General features: G+C 40.3%; 1 protein-coding gene across 3 annotated transcripts in view; it reads left to right on the top strand.

Moving 5' to 3' along the window:
• Positions 1–22,585, top strand: part of LOC148888612 (muscleblind-like protein 1) — a 69,620-nt gene that overhangs the window by 24,878 nt on the left and 22,157 nt on the right. For all 3 annotated transcript variants that reach the window (XR_016117132.1, XM_089013269.1, XM_089013270.1), the window contains one exon: positions 7,912–8,686. Coding sequence is in view for 2 of the 3 variants with exons in the window: in XM_089013269.1 (XP_088869395.1) it covers positions 8,513–8,686 (174 nt within the window). In the remaining variant the exon portion in view is untranslated. The remainder of the gene's footprint in view (positions 1–7,911; positions 8,687–22,585) is intronic.

Below are 22,585 nucleotides of genomic sequence, written 5' to 3' on the forward strand. Positions count from 1 at the left end.
CTCCCTCCACACCCAGAAAGAATATTGCTTTCGGTAGTAATTTCAAACGAAAAAATTGCAGTGAAGGCAGCTTTTGGTTGACCTTGGTCGACACCACGTAAATCACGCACTTTATTTCCTCTCGACTTGGTTTTTAAATCATCATTGCTGAGGCGTAGGTTTATTATCATGACTCAAAAAGTAATCACCCTTTTCGACATTGAGGCTTGTTATGACAAGGCTCCAAATAATCCAATGGAGCCAAATGAGCAGCATCATTTCTGCAATCATACGAATAACGGATCCAATGGCTTTCCGGAAACAAGGTGCTGCGTTACTGTGCCTGTTGTTGATTTGATTGAGAATTCAAGTTAGTAAAACTAATAATATGATATTATCATGATATTTTGTCATGAATAAAATATATTTTGGAAGAAAAAGTGTCTGTAATACTCGACCATGTATTTAACTATGGGAGGGAAAACCTCTTGAAGCAGTCTTGCCACTGCAAAAGTCAAATTAAATCAAGGCAAAACAATCTGTTAGCCAAGATTTTTTTCTTCACATTCACGTTTGGTGAAAAAGCTTTTTAATTCCCTCAAGCATTTTCCCCCTTATAAATTACAACCTCTTATAGACATTTTATTACTTATTTTGACTACGTCTAGTTTCCTTTTATTCATTTTCGGAAGTACGTTATGCTTACGAGGGTTGCAGGTAATTCTATAGTTAAAAAACAACAACAACAAAAATTAAATACCAAGATTTTATTCTAAACATCAAAATGACAGTGTAGCATTTTTCTCACAGACTGAGTAATTGTAGGAGTAGACAAAATATCTGTTTAGTTATTGGAGCTTTAGATTTTAACAATATTACTACTCTTAACTCATTCACTGCCAGACGTGTGCAAAAATATGTCCACTCCAGTGCCAGGGTTTTTGTCATTGTCACTCGAAAACCAGGACCCACAGAATATTTAGTTTTAGGACTAACTACATCAACATTCAATCCAGCGTAAGAAACCTTAGACTCTCTTATTTCACCAGAAAAAAAGTTAGAGTTAATTCCTAATTTATATGGGTCCAGAGTTATATAACTTTGAAATGAGGATAGCTGTCCAAAATACAATACAATACATGTAAAAATTGTTTTGTATAGCGCTGTAACAACAGGTGACGCTGGAACAAAGCGCCAACATGGGAAAAAAAAGAAATGCTGCCCCCTTGTGGAATGGTATTTTTTTTCCAGATGTCTGGCCAGCGCTTTATCAGCACCCAAACAGTAAAAAACAAAATCCAAACAAATTCGTCAATGGCGCTCTACGTCATATTTTCAATTCCCGAATAAATTCGTGAATGACAGTGAATGAGTTAATGTTATTGCTTATTGATTTTGAAATATGAATTCTTATTGGTGATTTTTTTTAATATTTTGTTTTTTTTCGTGCTTTTTATCATTTGTTTGGAAAAACACACAAACCCACTTATTTGAATTTGAAAAAAAAATGTAATTTTTTGCTACTACAATGACTTCAATGTGATACAAATAATAATATTGAATTTTTATAAAAACTAAAATGATTTGAACAAATTACCGTCATACTTTGTATAAAAGGACTCTTGAGTAGAGCAATAAAGATGGCGCACGCTGGCAGTGGGTCTGCAAAAAGCACTTTTGTGACGTCTATAATTGTGTTTCCTCTTGACATTTTCATGCAATTGTGACAAGGTTGCCATGTCATCGCCACGTGCCTCCCCTGTTATTGCCACTCAAACTCAAACACTCAAAAGAGCAACCAAACGGTTAAGCTAGTGTCACAATTGCAATGAGACCATTTTGGTGGTGCCAAGTGTTATGCGGCGAGACAGCAAGCCAGGTAGAAAAAGAATTCCAAGTGAATTCAGTCAGATCCAGGAAGGAGATTTCTAGTTTGTACCTTCTGCCCCGCCGTGACTTCCTCATTCTGCTTTTAAAGGTGGTTCACTTGAGCTTCAGGCCAATCAGGTCCAAGTGGCAATTGGTCATTCCCAAGTGGTTGCAATTACCTTTTTCTGAAACATTTTGTGGTCACCCAACACAACTGTTTTGGATGGAGAGAATTTTGCACCTTTTTCCCCAATCACCAACCAATCACCTTTTACCTTTTTCTCTGAAGCCATTGTTTTGATTCTGGAGTATCCTGGTGTGACGTCACGAACAAGGGGGCGGGACCTTCTGAAACTCGCCATTTCCTATGTCATTTTGTAGCAGTTTTGGGACACTTTAAATCATTTTGATTGGTGTTTTCCATTTGACTAAAAATATCAGCCTGCGTGTTTTGGGTATTGTAGATGCTAAAAAAAATGTTTTTCTGATGTCAGTTAGGGAACAAAAAAAAATGGTGTCGGTTGTCCTTTAATGGGATTGTGAAGTGGAACATCACCATATTCATATCAATCCACTAATTGACATATGATATACAGTAAAGTCTCGTTATATCGATATTCAAGGGAGTCCGAAAAAAATATCGATATAACCGGGACTATCGATATATCCGACCCTGTTTGCATGTAATTTTCTCCGTGCGTGCATAGAAATAGTATCGATATAACCGGGACTATCGATATATCCGATATCGATATAACGAGACTTTACTGTATTGCAATATTTCGATCCACCCCAATCCATAAATCCAATATTTCTATTGGTGACCTGTGAACGACGAGTAAAAAGGTGTTGAGTGATCAGGTGCATTACTTGTACGTCTCTCTCCCTTCGTCAACATACGCTGGAGTTGATCTAATGGTATAATCATACAGTATCTGTTGCCTCTGGCTATGGGAAATGGCCGTATCAATTATTCAAATGCAACCGAGATGCTTATTGATGATGCCCTTATTTATTTATTTCCCCTCAACATCGTTCCTCACGGTTTTAGCCTTCTTCCGTCACTGTCTCATTTATTCATGCTACGGACCACAGCCATGGCTCATTTTTTTTACATGGCCTCGCCGTGCTTGGCTTTGTTTTTGTGTGTAATTGCAATTTGAACGCTTTCCTAGTCTGCAACTCTATTCATGTGGTCATTGCACTACTTCCACCTAGGCAATATCAATCGTGTTCGCCCGTCTCTCACTCCTCACACCACTGCTATCCTCATTCATAGTCTTGTCACCTTCCGGGTTGACTTTTGCAATTAACTTCTCTTTGGTGTCCCTCAGAAACTTCTCCACAAACTTCAACTCGTTCAGAATTCTTCAGCTCGGATCATCACCAGAACCTCATCCTTTCACCACATCACCCCTGTTCTCCAAAAGCGCCACTGGCTCCCGGTCAAATATAGAATCAACTTTAAAATTATTCTTTATACATTTAAAGCGATCCATAACCTTGCCCCCCCCCCATACCTATCTGACCTTCTTCAAATTTCTATTCCCTCTTGTTCCCTCAGATCTTCTTGCTCCCTCCGCCTCTGTGTGCAAACTATGATTGGCTAGTCACCAGTCAATCATCGTATCACTTTCTGCAAGAGCCTACTGGCCCGAACTAGCATACAGTATCGATAGCAAGCTGAAGCCATTTTCAAGACGGACTTTTCAAGAAAAATTGGACATCATTAAAAATGGTCGGTCAGTTAATTGTAGGCTAAGGGTACCCTCTAGTGGACTTGTAGTAAATAACACCACACATTTTTTTCAGTCTGGATTCTGACATAGCACTACTGAAGGCCTCACAATGAAATCCACGGCCCGCCACTGATAACTCGGCACAAGTTTAAATTGCTGACAAAAATACCGTGTGACTTCGAAAGATCCAATACACTCAAGAGTAAAGGGCAAAGCATTATTGTTATTATCTTTAGACTACCGGTAAATTGTGTGTCGGGCGCCAGTGTGTGTAGAATATGGCGTGACATCACAAGGCCTGTACAACAGTGGCTCCTTTTGTGCCTGCCCGGACTCGGCCGGTCAGAAGAGCAATTTGGATAAGAGATGGTCCTCCGTCCTTCGCTGACATTCTGCCCCTTTTAGTGAAGCAGCCATCCCTTTGCTGTGCACTCTGTGTGCACTTTTTGTAGCATTCGAACAGTCCACTTTAATCATTTAACGCTGGCAGGTAAGAGAAGAAGGCAGTGTCCCAATACCTTTGATCAATGTCTCCGGCGATTGTTTCAGTGTAATGATGATTGGAGATGATCACCAGTTGTCTTGTGGACGACTGTCAGAGATGTTCGATCGGACACTGTGGACAGAGGCTCGAACCCAGAAAGATTTTCTTTTACTGCCGGAAGGAGACGTAGCCATTCATGACAGACGCCTGAATTCTGCAGCCCTCTACCAAGCTATTTATTATATATAGTATATGCAAATTAAAGTGATACATTAGTAAATCATAGTTTTCTTGATTATAATACCACGCCCCTGGACGTTCTGAGCACCAGCAGCTGTTGTCTTTTCCCTGAACTGATAAATTTGTAACCTGGCTAATGAGCTCTTCCTGTCAGGAAGTTTCCAGTCCTCCTGTGACGAAGGAGTTTCCCAAGTCCTAAATTCTGTCCAAGGCCAGATCTCCTAGATGAAGATGAGAGTTTAACTGGGCTGTGTCTGTTTCACTCAGATTGACCGTGGCCATCTGCGCCTTGACTGCGGGCCTATTGTTTGGTTGTCCTGCTAAGCATGTGACTTTTAAAAATTATAACTTCTCATTCTCCATCAACGACCGAGCAGAAATTTGGATTCACGTTTGGTGCTGTCACTGGTTGTTGTGCTGGAGGTTAGTACCTCACTGAGCGGTGAAGGGGTGTGAATTTTGATTTTCAAGTTCGCAAAAGATGTTTGCCGGATGTTCGCCATCAGTTTTACATACAAGTTAAGTGTCACAATTTGGTCGGGAGAGTCCCGATTTTGACCGATTTCCCAAAAAAGTGATTATTTTTATTTTTTTTTGCCACTCTCATTTTTCACCATTTTGTAACAATACCATTCGCACCGATTCGGAAAGTGACCGAATTACGAATAGCCTCAATCGGCGTCATTTTCTGCCGGTGGTCGGAAAATGAGACGTTTGAGAACAGCAGACGAATAAACATGGCGGAGAGTAGCAGCGAGAGGCCAAAGCATCGTGCAAAAAATGAAGATATGAATGTATATTTCAGTCAAGTCATTTTATAAAGCAACTATTACAATACAGACAGTTCATTTGTAAGAACAGATTGAATGTATATATAAACAATAAAAGCATTTTTGTTTTGATTTCCTTCTAATTTACACTTTTGTAACACTCACATCCTTTTTAACTTGCGCAACAGAGTCGCAAGTACATAAATCTCCCTATTTATGATTTTTGAAAATTAACATGTATGGTTTTAATAGTCGTAAAAAGTTGTTTTTTCCCCTTGGAAATGGAGAGTTTGTTATGGATGCCATCCATAGAAAATATTTCACATTTCATTCATTCGTTACACTCATAAATATACCGCGAATACCAAACTATGAGATTACTTTAAAAAAATTAATCTCTTACAGATGATTTGATATCGGGGGGAAGAAAATATGCCAGACTTCCATATGTACATTCTTACGCAACCAAGATTTTCCCTAACTTCTACACACAACATGGGTGAAAAGTTGCGTGCCCTTCTGTCAAGATGAATCACTTTCTTTGACTTTCTCGAAACCAAATGCTATTTAGACATAACTTGGCTTAAATTTGATTGTGATTTATGGTGTTTTGCAAGTATGAGTGAGTTATTTCTGGGTCTGATTTTCACAGAGAAAAAAAAATCTGCAGTTTTTTTCTCTATTCGTGATTTTGTGAGTAAGTCAAGAATGACCTTGGAAATTGTAATGCTAGGCTAACATTATTTGAATTTTTGAGTCATATAATTACTGTAGTATTATTTAGTTTTTTTTTCCTCCTTTGTGACACATGTCTATGCCCGTTAATCAGTGTAAACCAACACAAATCTATTTAATAAAAGAACTGCTGGGAATCTCGACAATAGGAAAATCATACACAATTACATAGGGGCTAAATATGCTATAGATATGGACAACATTAAAGAATTATGCTTCTTTTAATTTGTTGGGGAGTTTTGGCAGGTAATCCAGGCCAACTATGCTATGTCAAAGTCAGCTTTATTGTCAAACTAGGTCACTAGCTACCTATCTAGCTATATATTAGCTAGCTAACTGGGTAGGTAGTTTTCTATCTGAGTTATTCCGGGTTGTGTGAATGCTGCTCACCCACAAAAAAAACTTATCCTGTGACTGTAAAGTGACCTTGAGAGTTTTGAAAGGCGCTTATAAATGAAATGTATTATTATTATTATTATTATTATTATTATTATTATTATTATTATTATTATTATTATTAATTTCATGTTCCTTCTCCTCAGTTGGAGGTTGGAAAAGAACCCTTTGTGGATTGAACTGAAATTTCTTGTGTGACTTTTAAATTAGCAGTTCGTGTGCGTGTGTGTGTGTGTGTGTGTGTTTGTAACTAGCTTTAAATAAAGTGCAACGAACAAGAGTGTATTCACAAACACATCTGCTGTACAGAGCGAGGGATGAAGAAATGATGTAACACCATGTGGGCTGTGGGGCATGAGGGCTCTTACTGTGTAGAGTATTTTTCTTCTTCTCTCTCGTGTTAGCGGAGAGGTCAAAATGTGTTTGTCCAAGCTGATCTAATGAGAACATAGAAGATAGCGTCATCGCTTTACTGTTTACCAGCTACCCTGTGAATCAAATACTTTCGTCACACTCGTCTCTTTTCTCAGTGGCCAACTGCCAACTCCGATATTACGTTGATTTCATTGCGGCATTGGGAAGATGGGAAGATTGACAGACCAACTCGTGTTCATTTCTGGAGATTTTTTTAGGGAGGAGGAGGGGGTACACAAATCAATTAACTCATTCATTGACATGTGCAAAAATGTGTTCAGTCCAGTGCCAGGGTTTTTGTCATTGTCACTCAAATTCCAGGAGTCACAGAATATTGAGTTTTAAGACTACATAAACATTCATTACAGCGTTAGCAACCTTTGAAAATAATGGTTAATTCTTAAAGTATATGGATCTGGAGTGATCTGAGCTTGAAATGGGGGCGGCTGTACAAAAGGCAAATGCTGCTGCCCCCTCGTGGGATGGAAAGAAATTGGCAGAGGTCTGACCAGTGCTTTATCGGCACCCTCCCGCAAGAAAAAAGAAAACCCTAACAAATTCAGGAATTGGCGCCCCACGTTACGCTTTTCAATTACAGAATATATTTGGGGATGGCAGTGAATGAGTTAATATCAAATGCAATCAGTTTTCGTTACAAGTGCTAAGCTAAGGGCATAAGAGTGTCGAAAAATGTAGCCATTTTGTTACTTGGAGGAGTTATTTGTCCATTTACATTAGTTCATCTCTACTTTTTTTCGTTCCCTTTTATATTTGTGTAGGTCACAGGTGTCAAAGTCAAGGCGCAAGGCCCGCCACATCCTTTTATTCGGCCCGCGAAAGTAATTCAAACTTGTGAAATTCCACGATGCTTGCTAAAGTCCGAACCAAAATTTCAAATTGTCGTATGTAAACCACAATAACGGGCATTATTCTTGACGTCAGATTTGAAAACTAGTTATTCATTAATTTGTTGAGCGTTCTATGTGTAACATGTGGAGGAAATGAAACATTCGAATGGTTTCCCCATATTCATAACGGCCCTCGAGAGGAAACCGGAACAACGTGGCCCGCGACAAAAACTGACTTTGAAACCACCCTTTGTGTAGGTTATTGATAGACACTGACGCGTATGTCAAGATAATCTCTGTTATGGGAACGGAAATCCATTTATAAACCAAAGAGAATTGGTAAAAATGATGACAGAAGATCGACTGACTGACAGTTGTAAATATCCAGCATCTGTCTGTGTGTTACCCCACTGACATGATTGCCTCTTTCTCCACAGAGAGTGCCTTCTTCCCCTGCCGCCTGTGGTTCTTGGACTCCGCTGAACCCCGCCACAGTCGTCAGCGCTGCCTCGCAAGGCAGCCGACGCCATCCACTGCTCCACTGATTCGCTAAAACCAGGCCCCTCCCCTCCCGTGCTTGCTTCCGTCCTGTGCAGATAAAGCCTGATGCTGAGAAGGAACAGATCCAATCAGCAAGAAGAAGATCGTCGTTGTCGTCGTTGTCTCCACCACACCCTTTTCCTCCTCCCTCTGCTTCTTCCCATCATGGGCCGACGCGATCAATGTTTTACCATTCTCTCGTCTGACGGTCGAGCTGAGCAGTGAGCCGTTATCTGACCGCTAAAAGGCATCTTATTTCATACAAGCGGGCCCTGAGGATGGGCTACAGGTGGTAGCGACTCAAGAGGCCTCCATTGACGCAGATCCCAACAAAGACCTTTCGAGCCCACCTTTTCCCCATGCGTCCATGTCATTGACTCGTTCCTCCTCATTGGCAACACACAAGTGTGCTTATATAATTTCATTCGCTGGATATCCATCATTGATTATCAGCCCCCCCTCGGCTGCTTCTGCAACTGCTGTCGCTCTTACTCCAAAATGGCGGTGAACGTGACACCGATCCGGGACACAAAATGGTTGACTTTGGAGGTGTGTCGGGAGTTTCAAAGGGGCATGTGCTCGAGGCCGGACAACGAATGCAAGTTTGCACACCCCGCCAAGAGTTGCCAAGTGGAAAACGGCCGAGTCATCGCCTGTTTTGACTCGCTCAAGGTGAGAGTGACAAACAAATCATCACAGGGCCATTCATCATTGCCCTTTTCACTGTTTGCTTTTTCTAGTTACTGTATTTTCCACACTACAAGGCACACCCAAATGTCTTCAATTTTGTTTTCAAAATCTGACCGAGCGCTAATGATCCACTACACCTTATCAAAGTCAAGTAAAAGTCTGCTTTATTGTCAAATATGGTAATATGCATGACATACAGCACAGAGGAAATTACTGTCCTCTCAGACTCAGCGTGCAAGGCACTTGTAATTACTTTAACAAACATAATAAACACGAAAATGCCAATTTGCTGGGAGAGAGTGGGGAGCCGCTGCGTGTTCACACGCCGCCATCTTGGGGAAAAAATACTAATATATGGAAAAAAAAAACATTTGAAATGTTTCTATTGCATTATATTTTGGACAGACGCCCTCATTTCAAGCTTATATAACTCCAGACCCATATAATTTAGGAATGAACTCTTTTTTTCCGATGAAAGAAGAGAGTCTAAGGTTTTTTACATTGCATTGAATGTTTATGTAGTCCTAACACTCAATAGTCAAAGTTAAAGTCGGCTTTATTGTCAAATATGCTAATATGCATGACATAGCACAGATGAAATTAATGTCCTCTCGGATAATGTAACTAAAAAAGACAGACAATTGACAACAGACAATACATGCAATTTCTGAATGTAAAGTGTGGTAGTGTCATATGTAAAGTGTGGTAGTGTTGTATGTAAAGTGACCTAGTGTAGCAATGCAAAACAAAGACACACAAAAAGGTCAAAGTGAGGTCTTGCAGAAAAAAAGAGAAAAAAATAGAGTTCACGATGATAGTGTAGCGTGTACTCAGAATTCGGTGAGTGTGGCAATGGGAAGGGGTAGGGCTGGGAGGGAGTTGAGTCCTGCAATTTGAGTGAAAATGACAAAAAAACTGGCACTGGAGTGGACAACTTGTTTTTCACATTGTCTTGCAGTCAATGAGTTAACATGCATAAATTGTGCATACCAGTATTTTTTTTTTTGTTATTGTGCGTGAATGCTATAATTCCCAATAGTGTGGCAACTGGTATAAATTGGTGAGTGCGTTTGTTTGTGTGTTCCCATGCAAGTGGATATGAAGGCGGTCATTGCATTAACATCTGTGGATGCGATTGAGAGATTCCTTCATTAGCAGACAAGTTAAAGAGTGAAATCTCTGGCCGGGACTTTGCTGCAGCGTCCGATCACAGCAGCTGGGAGACTGTGAGAGGGGGGACGGAGTGAGGGGAGGGCAGCGCACACTGTCTCGTTTATGTTCAGTACTAGATGTAAGAGTATGTGTTTCATTTTGAGGTCACGCAGCATAGTGGGGTGTTCTCGGAAAGCTAAGCAATTGACTCTATTTTTTGCCCTGGCACTGGGACAACACACTCCCACTGTGCAGCTCCACTTTCTCGCTTAAACCTAAGATGAGAGAAAGAAAAATACAGCAGGAGGGATAGACATGAACACTCCATGAATGAAATGGACAGGTTGTGTAAATGTGCTTTCATGTCACGTATACGGGGTGTGGGACCTCGTTCCTATTGGCGGTTATTGCAGTTTGAATTAAGTTCTCAAGGGGCCGTACTCAATTTCTGAAAGAGGATTAGACTGCTAACTGTTGATAATTATTCATAGTGTCCTATTATATGACTGTTTGTGCGTTATTTGTTTGGAGACATACAATTTTGTAATGCTTTGAACATTTCTCCCCCAAGGATCTGAGGTTAGGGCAATGGTGTCAGTCATTTTTTTGCCGCGGGCCACATTGTAGTTACAGTTTCCTCTTGGGGGTCGTTATGAATTTGGGGAAGCCATTTGAATGTTCAATATTACATCTAGAGTACACAACAAATTAATGAATGACTAGTTTTCAATTTTGAAGTCGAAAATAATGACTGCCATTGTGATTTATATGGTTATATGGGACAATTAGAAAAATTGGTTCGGACTTTAGCAACCATCATGGAATTTCACAAGTTTGATTTGCCTTTGTTGGCCAAATAAAACGATATGATAGGCCAGATTTGGCCCCTGGACCTTGACTTTGACACCTTTGGGTTGGGGGATTGAAATTTGAACTGAAACCAAGGACTCAGAGTTGTATTTAGGAATATCTGAGAAGACACCATAAGGACTGGGACAAATTTAGCATGTTAAACTTCCTTCACTGCATCATTGGAGACAAAGTAAAGGGTTAAGTGTGGAGGTGGCGCAACGCCCAATGACATCACCGCTTGATCCCGGTTCACACACAAGTCCTTCACTGCTGCAAGTCTCCAGTGGGCACTGAGTAACGTAATTCCAGTGTTCTATTTGGCAGTGAGTACCGTGTAATTTTGCCGCTATCTGATTGGCAAGCCACGTAACCGGAGAGGAGTGCTGGAAGTCCGTCAAACTGACTCTTGCTTAACTTGGCTTAAAGCTGAGCCTGTTTCAGCTTCAGCTGGACTCTCTATTACTGTCGTTATTATTGCAAATGGGGCCTGCCTGGTTTCTGGGATGCCTGTGCAGGGTTCGGTAGGTACAGGTAAGACAGGATTGGACAAATGGAAGCTGCCGAGGCTTGCTTAGATCATGAAAACAGACCTTGCACTGAGTGCCAGGGCATTCCACAGTATGCCTTCATGACACTTTGATATATCTGCTTTATCTGCACGTGCATTCTTTGCCCACATGCAGGCATGATGGGGCTGTATGGAAGATGTGCAGTTTTAGACGAAATGTCGTTTTATTTCGAAAGATCAGTGGGCAAATGGTGAGCTAGAGCCTAACCTAGTGGACGAGACATCAGCCAGTTCCTCAGTTATTCACACCGATGGGTAAAAATTTAAACTAGGGAGTCTTTGCCCATGTTTGCGCGATGTGGGAGGTATACAGAGTACCTACAACAAAAACCCACGTACGCACAAGGAGAAACTATATGACCATAAGTTCACCAGTTCAATAGGAATCCACCGGTGCTCAATTTATAAGACTTTAGTGCAGTGGTTCTTAATCTTGTTGGAGGCACCGAACTCCACCAGTTTCATATGCTCATTCACCGAACCCTTTTTTCAGTGTGCCCACTAACTGCAGACAAGAGTGACGGTGGACCTCTGCAGCGAAGGATCCACTGAACCCCTGACACTGACTCACCGAACCACTTAGGTTCGATCGAACCCAGTTTAAGAACCACTGCTTTAGTGAATTTCATGGCTGCCCTTTGATTGATTGGCAAGCAGTCCTCGTTGACACTTGGGATATGCTCCAGTTTTGAATTACACTGATCAGGACAGGCTCCGCCGGGTGTCCGGGCTCTCCCTTAGAGATAAGGTGAGAAGCTCGGTCATCCGGGAGGGGCTCAAAGTCGAGCCGCTTCTCCTCCACATCGAGAGGAGCCAGATGAGGTGGCTCGGGCATCTGATTAGGATGCCCCCGGGACGTCTCCCTCGCGAGGTGTTCCGGGCATGCCCCACTGGCAGGAGACCCCGGGGACGACCCAGAACACGCTGGAGAGACTATGTCTCCCAGCTGGCATGGGAACGCCTCGGGATCCGCCAGGACGAGCTGGAAGAAGTGGCTGGGGAGAGGGAAGTCTGGGCTTCCCTACTGAAGCTGCTGCCCCCGCGACCCGACCCCGGATAAGCGGCAGAAGATGGATGGATGGATGGATGGGTAAGAAAACACCAACCGCTGGGCTGAAATGCCCAACAACAGTCTACAACGATAAAAAATCAAAACGTTTTGCTCACAAAAAGATGCTTGATATTGGATCTGAGTGACAGTGTTTTTAAGTCAACGGTAATGGAACTAAAACAAGAATGCGGCACTCAATCGTACATGGTCACCCCCAAGAATCTTAGAATGTTATCCTACCTTTCAGGAATATACTGGGTATATTTTATATTTGCCTGTTTTACTCTCCTCCTATTACCATATGTAATTTCTTTTGTGGCATTAACTAACGTTTAGGTGACATATTGCAGTATAAGGGTCAGACATCCTTTGCATGGTCTTCACACAGTATCAGCGTGTTGTGTAATACTGCCGATGCTTGAAAATGTGTACGGAATCCGACATTGGCACGTTCAGAACTCCAGAAATCAGTCGTTTGTGTCTGCGAGCACTTCATAAGATGCTGCACATGGGATTTAGACCTTTTTGAAATGGATAGGTACTGATGCTCGTCTGCTTCCGTTAATCCGTCGACTACGTCCGTCACATGACTTTACAGGATTGTATTTATTTATTTATTTATTTATTTATTTATTTATTTATTTTACCCTAGCCAAACATTGGAGAGAGATGAGGGATGTATGATGGGCTGTTTGCCCTGGTGGAGTACTTTCGTGTCAGTGCAAGAACTCATTGTTTTTTAAAATGATGGCTATGGTGACTTAGGTCAAATGGCTGCACACTTTTCTTCAGCTAACCAGCTAACAACCTTTCAAGGCTTATTTGTCTATGTCAAAGAGAGGAGAACCCTATTAAATGTTAATGAGATTGAGATGGACGCCGAAGCTAAAGTAATTCTCCCACGGTCAATGGCTTTGGATACGCATTATGCAGTTGCTTTGGCGTTTCCATTTTGTGTTACATAGTTGTCCCTTTATTGAGTTACACTTTATTTTTCGTCTTCGACAATTGATTGTGAGGCAATTTGTGTGGCTAGGGGAGTGTTGGTTTGCACCTTATTGAAGACAAAAAGTCTTTACTTTGAGGCATTTTTAGCACCCTTTGACAGAGCCATTCTTCTTGCCAAAATCTCTCCCTGGACGTTGATTTAACACAGTGTTTTTCAATCTTTTTCGAGCCAAGGCACATTTATTTTATTTAGAAAAAATCCCACGGCACACCACTCCCTGAAATCACAATAAGAGAAAAACATTGTAAACTCATTCACTGCCATTACAAATTAATTCAGGAATTGAAAATATGACATAGAGCACAATTTCTGAATTTGTTTGGATTACGATTTTTCTTGCTTTGGGGTAACGATAAAGCGCTGGTCAGATCTCTGGCAACGTTTTTCCCTTTCCACAAGGGGACAGCATTCCCCTTTTTTTCATGTTAGCGCTTTCTTCCAGCTTCAGCTGTTGTTAAAGTGCTATATTTTTTTCATCGACTTTATCAACATCGCAGGGATAATACTAGTGGGCCTCAATCGGCAGTACATATGCACCTAAAATCTAGCAACCACTCGTTTGACGACAATGAGGTTAAAATCTTAGCGAAAGAACATAGATGGTTTGAAAGGGCAGTAAAAGAAGTGATTTTCGTTAGTCTCGTTAGTCTGTCTGGTTCCCATCGAAATCCTCCTTGACATCCTTTACCACACTGTACCATTCTTTGCAATTCAAAAACAAACAAAACCTTGCAATGAGACTGCAGACAAATAAACCCGAATGGGGCATAGGAGGGAAGGCAGATGGAGAGGGAACAACGGAACATGAACACGCCCGAGGACGCCCATTTATCTGCTAACTAGCTGGTTCTTTTTTTTGTCCTGTAGCAGCTTTGTGGGTCTGTCTGCTGGCTTTGGCGACGTCTTGTCTTCCATTTAAATGTCACTGACCCTCTGCTCTTTATTTGATCCTGCGGAATCTAGCGGTTTTGCTTTTACTCACGCAACACGTATTGACTTGAAATACAGATAGTGAAAATCTGAGATGGGTGAAGCGTACAGCTTCCACTTTATCCAAAGGACGTTTGATGGTTTTATTCCACACAAAGTTCATTGAGCGGGGTTCAAACACCCTGATTTCGAAGTAGTTTGACCAATAACCATCCATGCTCACACTCAATGCCAGGGTTTTTGTCATTGTCACTCAAATTCCAGGACCCACAGAATATTGAGTTTTGACACGACATAAATATTCAATGCAGCGTAAGAAACCTTAAACTCTCTTCTTCCGTCAGGAAAAAAAAGTTAATTCCTAAATGATATGGGTATGGAGTTATATGACCTTGAAATGGGGGCGGCTGTACAAAATACAATACAATACATATATTGGTTTATTTAGCGCTTTAACAACAGCTGCAGCTGAAACAAAGCGCTAACATGAAAAAAGGGAAATGCTGCCCCCTGGTGGAAAGGAGAAAACATTGCCAGAAGTCTGGCCAGCGCTTTATCGGCACCCAAGCAAGAAAAAAACAAAACCCAAACTAATTTGGAAATTGCGCTCAATGTCATATTTTCAATTCCTGAATACATTCGTGGGTCTGGAGTTATATGAGCTTGAAATGGGGGCGGCTGTTCAAAATACAATGCAATACATATATATTGGTTTCTATAGTGCTTTAACAACAGCTGAAGCTGGAACTGAGCGCTAACATGAAAAAAAGGGAAATGCTGGCCCCTTGTGGAAAGAAATAAACATTGCCAGTGCCAGGGTTTTTGTCATTTTCATTCATAAACATTCAATGTTTGGCCAGTGCTTTATTCTCACCCAAGCAAGAAAAAACAAAACTTATATTCAACTCATATTTTCAGTTCCGGAATAAATTAGTGAATTGCAGTGAATGAGTTAATCTAATTTTGACTACAATTTCTACTTTCGTATTCACCGTGACATTGGCGGTATCTTTAGCATTTTAACAAATGAAATATGCAAATCAGTGAGTTTTCTTGATGAGTGAATATAGACACAATTGAGTCATGTGACTTTAGCACTCTTGCTGCCTCTAATGAAATGCGCGCTCGCCATATTTGTTTATTTGCTCAATCTTTCCTTCCGGACAAACAACCTGAGATGATTGCTTGGATGAATTAGGGTTGTGTTTGCGCGACTGTCACTTGCTGTTTTTAAACACGCTGTTATTAAGCAGTGGTCGTCAACCCTCTGGTGTCGCCATCACTCATCCCCTTTTTATTTAGAGAACAATCAGAGTTAGATCATTAAATCTCATCTGTGGAGCCGATGAGACAAACAACACAGGAGTGAGAGATTTTTTTGCTTTATGAAAGGAACATTTGTGCCCTCCTCTTCAGAACTATTTGAATCATATTCATAACTGGATGAGTAACAAGAAAGCATCTTCTCCGAATCTGAACTCTCTGAAGCCAATGTTTTTGATTCTAAAGCAAGGCAAGACGATGTGGCGTGACGTCACGGACTGGGGGGCGGGACTTTCTGAAAATCCCCAGCTCCGAGCTCATTTTGTGGCAGTTTTGGGACACTTTAAGTCATTTTTATTGGTGTTTTGCATTTGACTAAAAATATCAGCCTGCGTGTTTTGGGTATTTTAGATGCTATCAAGCGTTTTTCTGATGTCAGTTAGGAAACAAAAAAAAGCCTCATTGTGAATGAAACTGTAACAGTTCATGTCCAATATAGAACCGCATGTTCAGGTTGCTATGACGTCACGCTGCTGTGATGTCAGTCAGGCAACAACTCCTGAATGCCGCTCCTATCACCACCTTTTACCCCATTGGGCATTTTATTTGAGGAGAGGTGTTCACTTGTTGATCCTGGCGAATAATTGAGTGCTTTCTAACTGAGCTTCGACTTGAATAAGTTCTGTAGTTGCCGTCCAGAAGCCAATTTGCTGATTGGCCGATTGATTGAATCATGATGACATGAAGTCTGAAAGAGGGTGGCTGGTGTCAATGCACAGATTATCGACAAAGCGGAAAGAGTGGAAGTGAAGGACTGATGGACGACTCCACACACATTTAATGGTGTAACAGGAACGCTGACGGACAGACATGAGAGGGCGAAAAAAAAAGATGGATGACGGGCAAGTAATAACACGGTGCGTGTGCCGCCTGTTGAACGCGCGAGTGCAATTGAAGAATGTGTGTAATATCCTCTTTATTGTAAGAGAGCTGGTGTCTTGGTTGGACGCTGTGATTCGTCAACAGACTTTAAGTGGATTAGGGCCCCCGTTAGAGCAGCCGTCGTGACAGATCCAGCAGCTGAGCTGGGCTGCGTTGCCGTGACGACCCGAATCACTGTTGTCTCGCTGTGTTAACACACAAAAGTACATTTTTTGACTGCTTGCTCTTTCTTTCTTTTGTGGAATCCTGACAACAGAGCACCCTGCTTTGAATAGTACCCATACCCATAAGTCAGCTCTGAACCCCTTCTGATTCGCTATGGTGATGGACCGGCTGACAAACGATGTGAGACAAGAATCTCCTTGGAGCATGATGTTTTCAGATGACATTGTGATCAGTAGCAAGAACAGGGAACAGGTGGGGGAGAAACTAGAGATGTGGAGGTATGCCCTGGAAAGGAAAGGGATGAAGATCAGTCGCAGCAATACGGAATATATCTGTGCGAATGAGAGGGATCCAAGTGCAAGAGTGATGCTACAGGGAGAATAGATAAAGAAGGTGGAGGATTTTAAGTACTTGGTGTCAACTGTCCAGAGCAATGGAGAGTGTGGAAAAGATACCCATAAGTGATAACCCTAAACTTTGATCAACGTACATTCATGTGGATGAGTGTGCAACCTTGTTGTGTGTGTATGGATAAAGATATCTCTATCGATAAGTGATTTTTCAGTCAATTGGCCACCGATGACAATTGGGCGATTTTCGGGTAAAAGTACGTCATCGGATTACGTCGATCAAATCTTTTAATGGCCGATCACATTCAGCTTGTATTATCTGTCAGGCTGCCAACCAGAGACCAGTCTGTGTGCAGTGCCCTCGTCCTTTCTGTTGACATCATCCATGGGTGTTCTGGATAAGAATCAGTAGCATGAGAACCTGATGAGAACACCCCTACTTAGAATCCGCTTTCCCATGATTCCAATTCAGTTTTGTGTCACTTAGAAGAATACAACCACAATAATAAACTATGGGACTTTTCACATTAGCTGTAATTATCCGTTTAGGAAGTCATGGAAGTGGAACTAACCTATTCCAGTATAATAATTGAATTGGTGAAAGAAAAAAAATGAAGCACATCGAAAGTGTCGCATATTTCCTGATTTTAAATGCAGATAAACTAGATCAAGGGTGTCCAAGTCATTTTTTTTCCCCCGGGCCACATTGTTTTTACGGTTTTTGTTACGAATTTGGGGAAGCAATTAAAATGTTTCATCCCCTCCACACATTACATACAGAACGCACAACAAATTAACAAATAACTAATTTGCAAGTCTGAAGTCAAGAATAATGACTGTTATTTTGGTTTACATAAGACAATTTCAATTTTTGGTTCGGACTTTAGCAAGCATTTAAAGTGTGAATTCTGACTTTAAAGTCAGAATTCTGACTTTAAAGTGAGTATTCTCACTTTAAAGTCAGAATTCTGAGAATAACGTCAAAATTCTGACTTTAAAGTCAGAATTCTGAGAATAAAGTCAGAATCTTGCCCTAATCATCTTCAAACATTTCGCCTTACAGACACTTTCTGGGAACCAATTAAGTTCGTAAACTGAGGTATCACTGTATATGGGAAAAGTAAAAAAAAATACACCATTCATTGGGGGTGCACCTTATACTCCGGTGCGCTTATACACCGGAAAATACGGTAATTAAAAAAAAAATGCCATTTTAAGAATGGCTTATTCAGTAAATGAATCAAATTATTACAAAGTCATAAATGGAGCAAACATTTGTCATTACTGGCCATGAATATGAAATCATGTAATTTAAAAATGAATAAATACATACAAATATGGCAGTAAACCAAGATAATAATATATTGTATAGATAGTATAGATATAGATAGTATAGTATAGATATAGTATAGTAATCCAAGATACCCCAGCATGTCAAACCACCATCCACTGAGGTGCCCCTTGGACTGCATTTTGAAAGTGTACTTAGTCTTGTGGCTAATTTGAGTGAATTCCCTGCAATGTCACCAAATTTCACGAGTTGATTTTTCTGCTGTTTATTATTTCCAGTGTCTCGTCACTGCTTCAGTGTGAAGATATAGCAGAACTATGATTTTTTTTAAATAAAAGGATTACAAGCTATATTACTGCTACCGCTTTTGTACTTAATACGCCGAGCATTGTATTACAATAATGCGTTTGTGCGCGCGTCGGGTATCAATGCATTGTGCAATAATGAATGCTAATCCTCTCTTATCTGCTTTAACCTCGCGGCGACCGTACAAGCTGCTACAGTGACAAGCGCGTGTGAATAAGCTGTGCGTGTGTGGTCATTATTAGCATGCTTGCCCACTCAGAGCCGCCATCTAGCTTACACCTTTTTTTTTGCTGTTTTTTTGGGAGGATGGATGTGGAATACAATGCTTCTTGAATTTTTATTTATTTTATCATACAGACTGAATCATCTATTTTGTTCTCCTATAACCTTCTACGTTTACAAACACACCCCTACTTACGAACATTCGAGTTACGAACGACGGTACATACGAACATTTTTGTATTCTCTCCAGTTGTACATGTACATATTATTATAGAGCATTTTATTAAATGTTTATTTTTCAGGACAAACCAATACAGGTGACTTATACAAGACTTAAAGGACAACCGACGTCACTTTTTTGTTTCTTAACTGACATCAGAATTTTATAGCATCTAAAATACCCAAAACACGCAGTATGATATTTTTATTCAAATGCAAAACACCAATAAAAATGACTTAAAGTGTTCAAAATCTGCAAAAAAATTGAGCTGCGAATTGGGCATTTTCAGAAAGTCCCGCCCCCAGTTCGTGACGTCACGCCAAGACATCTTGCATTGCTGGAGAATCAAAACAATGGCTTCAGATTGAAAGAATGTGCTTTCTTGTTACACATCCAGTTATGAATAGTTCTGAAGAGGAAAGCATACATGTTTGCAATCGATTAAATCATTTATTCCGTTCAAGTACTTGCATGGGCCACCACTCTTCTATTTAGCTGACTCTAATACTCTTTGTGATCCCTCCTCAGCTCACCGAGTGAGAAATATAATTCACTGGAGCTCAGCTTTATCGGTGTTGAATTCAGAACACATTAAGGTGTGATGCCAAGTAAGACGAAGGCTAAAAGATGCATGAATAGCTTCAGGATAAAGGCTAACTGTCAGGCTTTGGTTCAAGTTTCATATCAATTAGGACTCCGGGAATATATGCAGCATTAAAGTGCATTAAGAGAACAAGAACAAACAGCAATACTCCTTGCATAAAAAAAAGACTCCCTATGTTACAGTTAATCAAACCGATCAGCGTGTCGTACCACAGCCAATGATTTTGCACCATCATTAGTTACCCATGATAACGATTTTGCCCCCTACCCTTTCTCTTACTTCCTGTCACCATCGTGAACACAGTCACAGCATAGCAACACATCCTCAGGGATGCATCTGGGCAGCGCCCTTGCGCCATTTATGCATTGAATGTTTATATAGTCCTAAAAGTCAATATTCTTTGGGTCCTGGAATTCAAGTGGCATTGAGAAAAACCCTGGCACTCGAGTGGACACATTTTTGTACATCGTCTGGCAGTGAATGAGTTAAAAAAGTCATTCATTGTTGTGTAATAAATAATAATAATATAATGTAATAATAATAACAATAATAATTTAATTTAATAATTTAATATTTTAATTATTTTTAATAATTTAATATTAATAATAATACATTGTATTTATAAGCGCCTTTCAAAACTTTCTTGGATGGGCATGTTGTGTGGAAAAAATTGTTCTTGCCTTTTCTAATCACAGCTCAGAGAAAGGGAAGGTGTTTTGTTGTTGTTTTGTCAGTCCAAGCGAGCCTATGCCGCACGTCTCATCAACCAAAAACACTCAACAAAAAAAAAATCACAATAGTGGCTGTTGGATTATGTGAGCTTTCATTGAAACTAGTCATTGTTGATAGGATTCAAAGGAATCAATATGTGATCATTGGAGCGAGAGTACAGAAGGGCCTGCAATGCACAAGACATCCCTTGGAAGATGTATTGAGTATGCAGACAGACGCCTTTGATTAATATTAATAAGAGAGCAGCTCTCTGCGTCTGTCTCGCTCTGTGTTTCCCTTGCTATCCATCTCTGTTGGTCTCTCTCTCTGACTCACTTCGCTTTTCTCGGCTCCTGCAAGTCTGAGTGGAATTCTTTCGAGGCGAGGTTCCACAAGTACAAAAATCAGCAGCGACAAAGCAATAAGAAATGACGAAATGGCTATTGTGCAGTACTTTCTCGACGCGCTTCTTGATGATGTCGAAGCGTCATTCAAAAGAGGATTATGGGTTTCATAATAAGCCCAACGTCACATCGCAACCCAACGTAATACGTTGATACTGCAGAATTGCGGATGCAAGTGATGTAGTGTAAATAGAAAATAATAGAATAGAATAGAAATTACTCCAGCATGACTAGTAGGTCTAGAAGAATCAAACAAACGTTGTTTACATCTCAAAACCCACCTATTTAAAATTGTATTTACTGTGTAGTTCTCTATCATTTCGATTTATAATTGTATTTTATTCATTGCATTCTATTTGTGATTGTATTTTGTTTATTAGAGTACCTATGCTTGTTTGTGACTGTAAAGTGTCCTTGAGAGCTTTGAAAGGCGCTTAAAATGTAATTTATTATTATTATTATTATTATTATTATTATTATTATTATTATTATTATTATTTACTTTGGTTTAGAATTTGCAATTTGCATTGTGACATTAGCATATCGCTCTCTGGTTACTATGTAAATATGTCCACATATTGGTTGTGCGCTGTTGAGACAAAGATCTTTAAATGCTTACTTTTTGGGGGATTGTAATTATTTAGTCCCAAAATGGTGTGATCAATATGAGCATAATGTTCCTTAAGTGTTCCTTAAAAATGTAATTGACATTGACATACAGTGCCTATTGCCAGCATTAGCATCTGTAAGTTAGCAGCTAGCCACTAATAACAATAATAATAATAATAATACATCTCATTTATCAGCGTCTTTCAAAACTTTCAAGGTCACTTTACAGTCACTGGATAAGTTTTTCTGTGGATGAGCAGCGGCAGCCTCACGCGCCAGTGTTCACTCAACTTAAATAGATCAAGTTAGCTGGCGAGCTAATAGATGACTAATAGATAGCTAGTTAGCTAGCTAGTTAGACAGTTAATAGATAGCAACTAGATAGCTGGGTAGCCAGCAATGGTGACCCTGTTCAACCGGGAATAACTTTAATAGATCAAGTTAGCTAGCTAGCTAATAGATATCTAATAAATGGCTAATAGCTTTATCTCTATCTAATAGCTCTATCTAGCTTTCTATCGATTTGAGCCATTCAGCTAGCTAATATTTGAGCTATCCAGCTAGCTAATGGCTAGCTAACAGCTAGATAGCGAATAGCTTCTAGATATCACCAAAATATAGTGTCATTCCATGGAGATGATATGAAAATAGTGGCTGAAGACTGCTGGGGTGATCTCCAGCATCCCCCAGAGACCCTAATGAGGTTAAAGCGGTCAGAAAGATGAATGAATGAATGAATGAATGAATGAATGAATGAATGAATGAATGGAATGGATGAAAGTAAAGGGTACACACTAAGAAAGTAGCCAGTGATAAGAGTCGTCTACTACTCGACTAGTCGACTACTTTTTAAAGGCAGTTTAATCGTCAAAATTAGGAGGGAAGCAAAAATAAACAGTGAAAGAGTTTTTTAGAAGCATCATTTAATATGACAGTCAGAAATAGGGGCCTATTAAAACAAAAGAAACTCCTTGTGACACGTCTGCATGACTGACCTTTTAAGAATGTACCAGATAAAATGCATTGAGCTAACAAGCATGCCATTATTGATTCTCCTTTTGCGCTAATGGAAATACATCACCCAGATAATGCCTAGACAGTGCAATCTTTCTTCAGTAAGATTTGTTCAGCTGAACAGCTTCCTTTAACCATACTCTTTTATTTATTGATTATATCCAGAGAAGACAGAAATCAGTGTATGTGTGCATTAATGGACGGCTATATGGTGTCAT

This window comes from Hippocampus bargibanti, linkage group LG14, assembly GCF_051943395.1.
Source record: "Hippocampus bargibanti isolate YZ-2025 linkage group LG14, ASM5194339v1, whole genome shotgun sequence".
NCBI classification, from domain to species: Eukaryota; Metazoa; Chordata; class Actinopteri; order Syngnathiformes; family Syngnathidae; genus Hippocampus; species Hippocampus bargibanti.